This window comes from Echinops telfairi, unplaced genomic scaffold (genome assembly GCF_000313985.2).
Source record: "Echinops telfairi isolate 266 unplaced genomic scaffold, ASM31398v2 ScPeMD7_7468;HRSCAF=8506_0, whole genome shotgun sequence".
In the NCBI taxonomy this organism is placed as follows: domain Eukaryota; kingdom Metazoa; phylum Chordata; class Mammalia; order Afrosoricida; family Tenrecidae; genus Echinops; species Echinops telfairi.
The window spans coordinates 63,775,517-63,776,427 of record NW_022111369.1 but is presented as its reverse complement, the minus strand read 5'-3'; the positions used below and the strand labels follow the sequence as shown (position 1 = coordinate 63,776,427).

At 67.6% G+C, this 911-nt stretch overlaps 1 protein-coding gene across 3 annotated transcripts in view; it reads right to left on the bottom strand.

Moving 5' to 3' along the window:
- DCUN1D4 (defective in cullin neddylation 1 domain containing 4) overlaps positions 1 to 585 on the bottom strand; it is an 87,946-nt gene extending 87,361 nt beyond the window's left edge. For 2 of the 3 annotated variants that reach the window (XM_004706282.4, XM_045284044.1), the window contains exon 1: positions 509 to 585. In XM_004706282.4, coding sequence (XP_004706339.1) covers positions 509 to 533 — 25 coding nt within the window. In that variant the 5' untranslated portion in view covers positions 534 to 585. The remainder of the gene's footprint in view (positions 1 to 508) is intronic. The other variant, XM_045284045.1, reaches the window with a different exon arrangement.
- Positions 586 to 911: the final 326 nt, after the last annotated feature.

Below are 911 nucleotides of genomic sequence, written 5' to 3'. Positions count from 1 at the left end.
TCCAGCCATCCAGCCCTTCTTCCTATTGTCCCCGCCCCCGCACTCCCCTCGCACTCACCCGCCTTTCTCCCGGAACCGCCCGCCCCACTCAGCCCCTCGGAAGTCCTCACCCCTGCGCCCGGCTCGCTCTTTCCTGCCTGCCCTCTCACCATCAAGTCACCCCCCAGCCCCGTGCTCCCGCAGCAGCCTCCACCTCCATTCACCCGGATACTCCGGTCCGGGCCCTTCATCGCACGTCCCGCCCCCCCCTTCCCCCAACACTGAAAGGGAGCCAGTCCCCACCCCCCTCACCTCCGCCCGCCCCGGCAGGCCATCCCTTCCCCCATGCCCGCCCCCACCAGCTTCGCCGGCGGCGTCACCACCGGCCCTGGCCTCCGGAAGAAACGGGAGGCTCTGGGGCAGGGGCTTTCGGGGCGTTTCGGGACAGGAGGCACTAGGCGGGCATTAGAAACTGAGCGGGAGTGCTGGCAGCTCCCCAGTCCGGCCCGTTGGCTCCCCCGTTACTCACTGACAGCGGCGGCATCCGAGTGCATTTTCGGACAGCTCACACCCTGCTCACTGCCCAGGCTCCCGCGCAGGCTTCGCGGTCCCCCCACCAGCTCTCAGCACCTCCGCTAGGAGCTGAGGACCCGCCGCCAGGCAATCCTGACCCGCCCACCTCGGCTCCTCCATTGGCTGAACCTCGGATAAGGGCCCGCCCCGCGGCAGCTCCCATTTGACATATGGAGCGAAGATAGAGCGAGTCTGTAGCTGGGGAAGAGGCCCCGCCCCCTAAAGTCGAACGCAATTGGTCCTAGTGCCGGGCCTCCGCAAAGCCTCTAGCGGAGGCCAGGCTCTGGAGGAGCAGGTTGGATCTTGCTTCTGTCAATCATCTCCAGGGGTCCGAAAGCGCGTGTAGGGGCGAGGCTGGG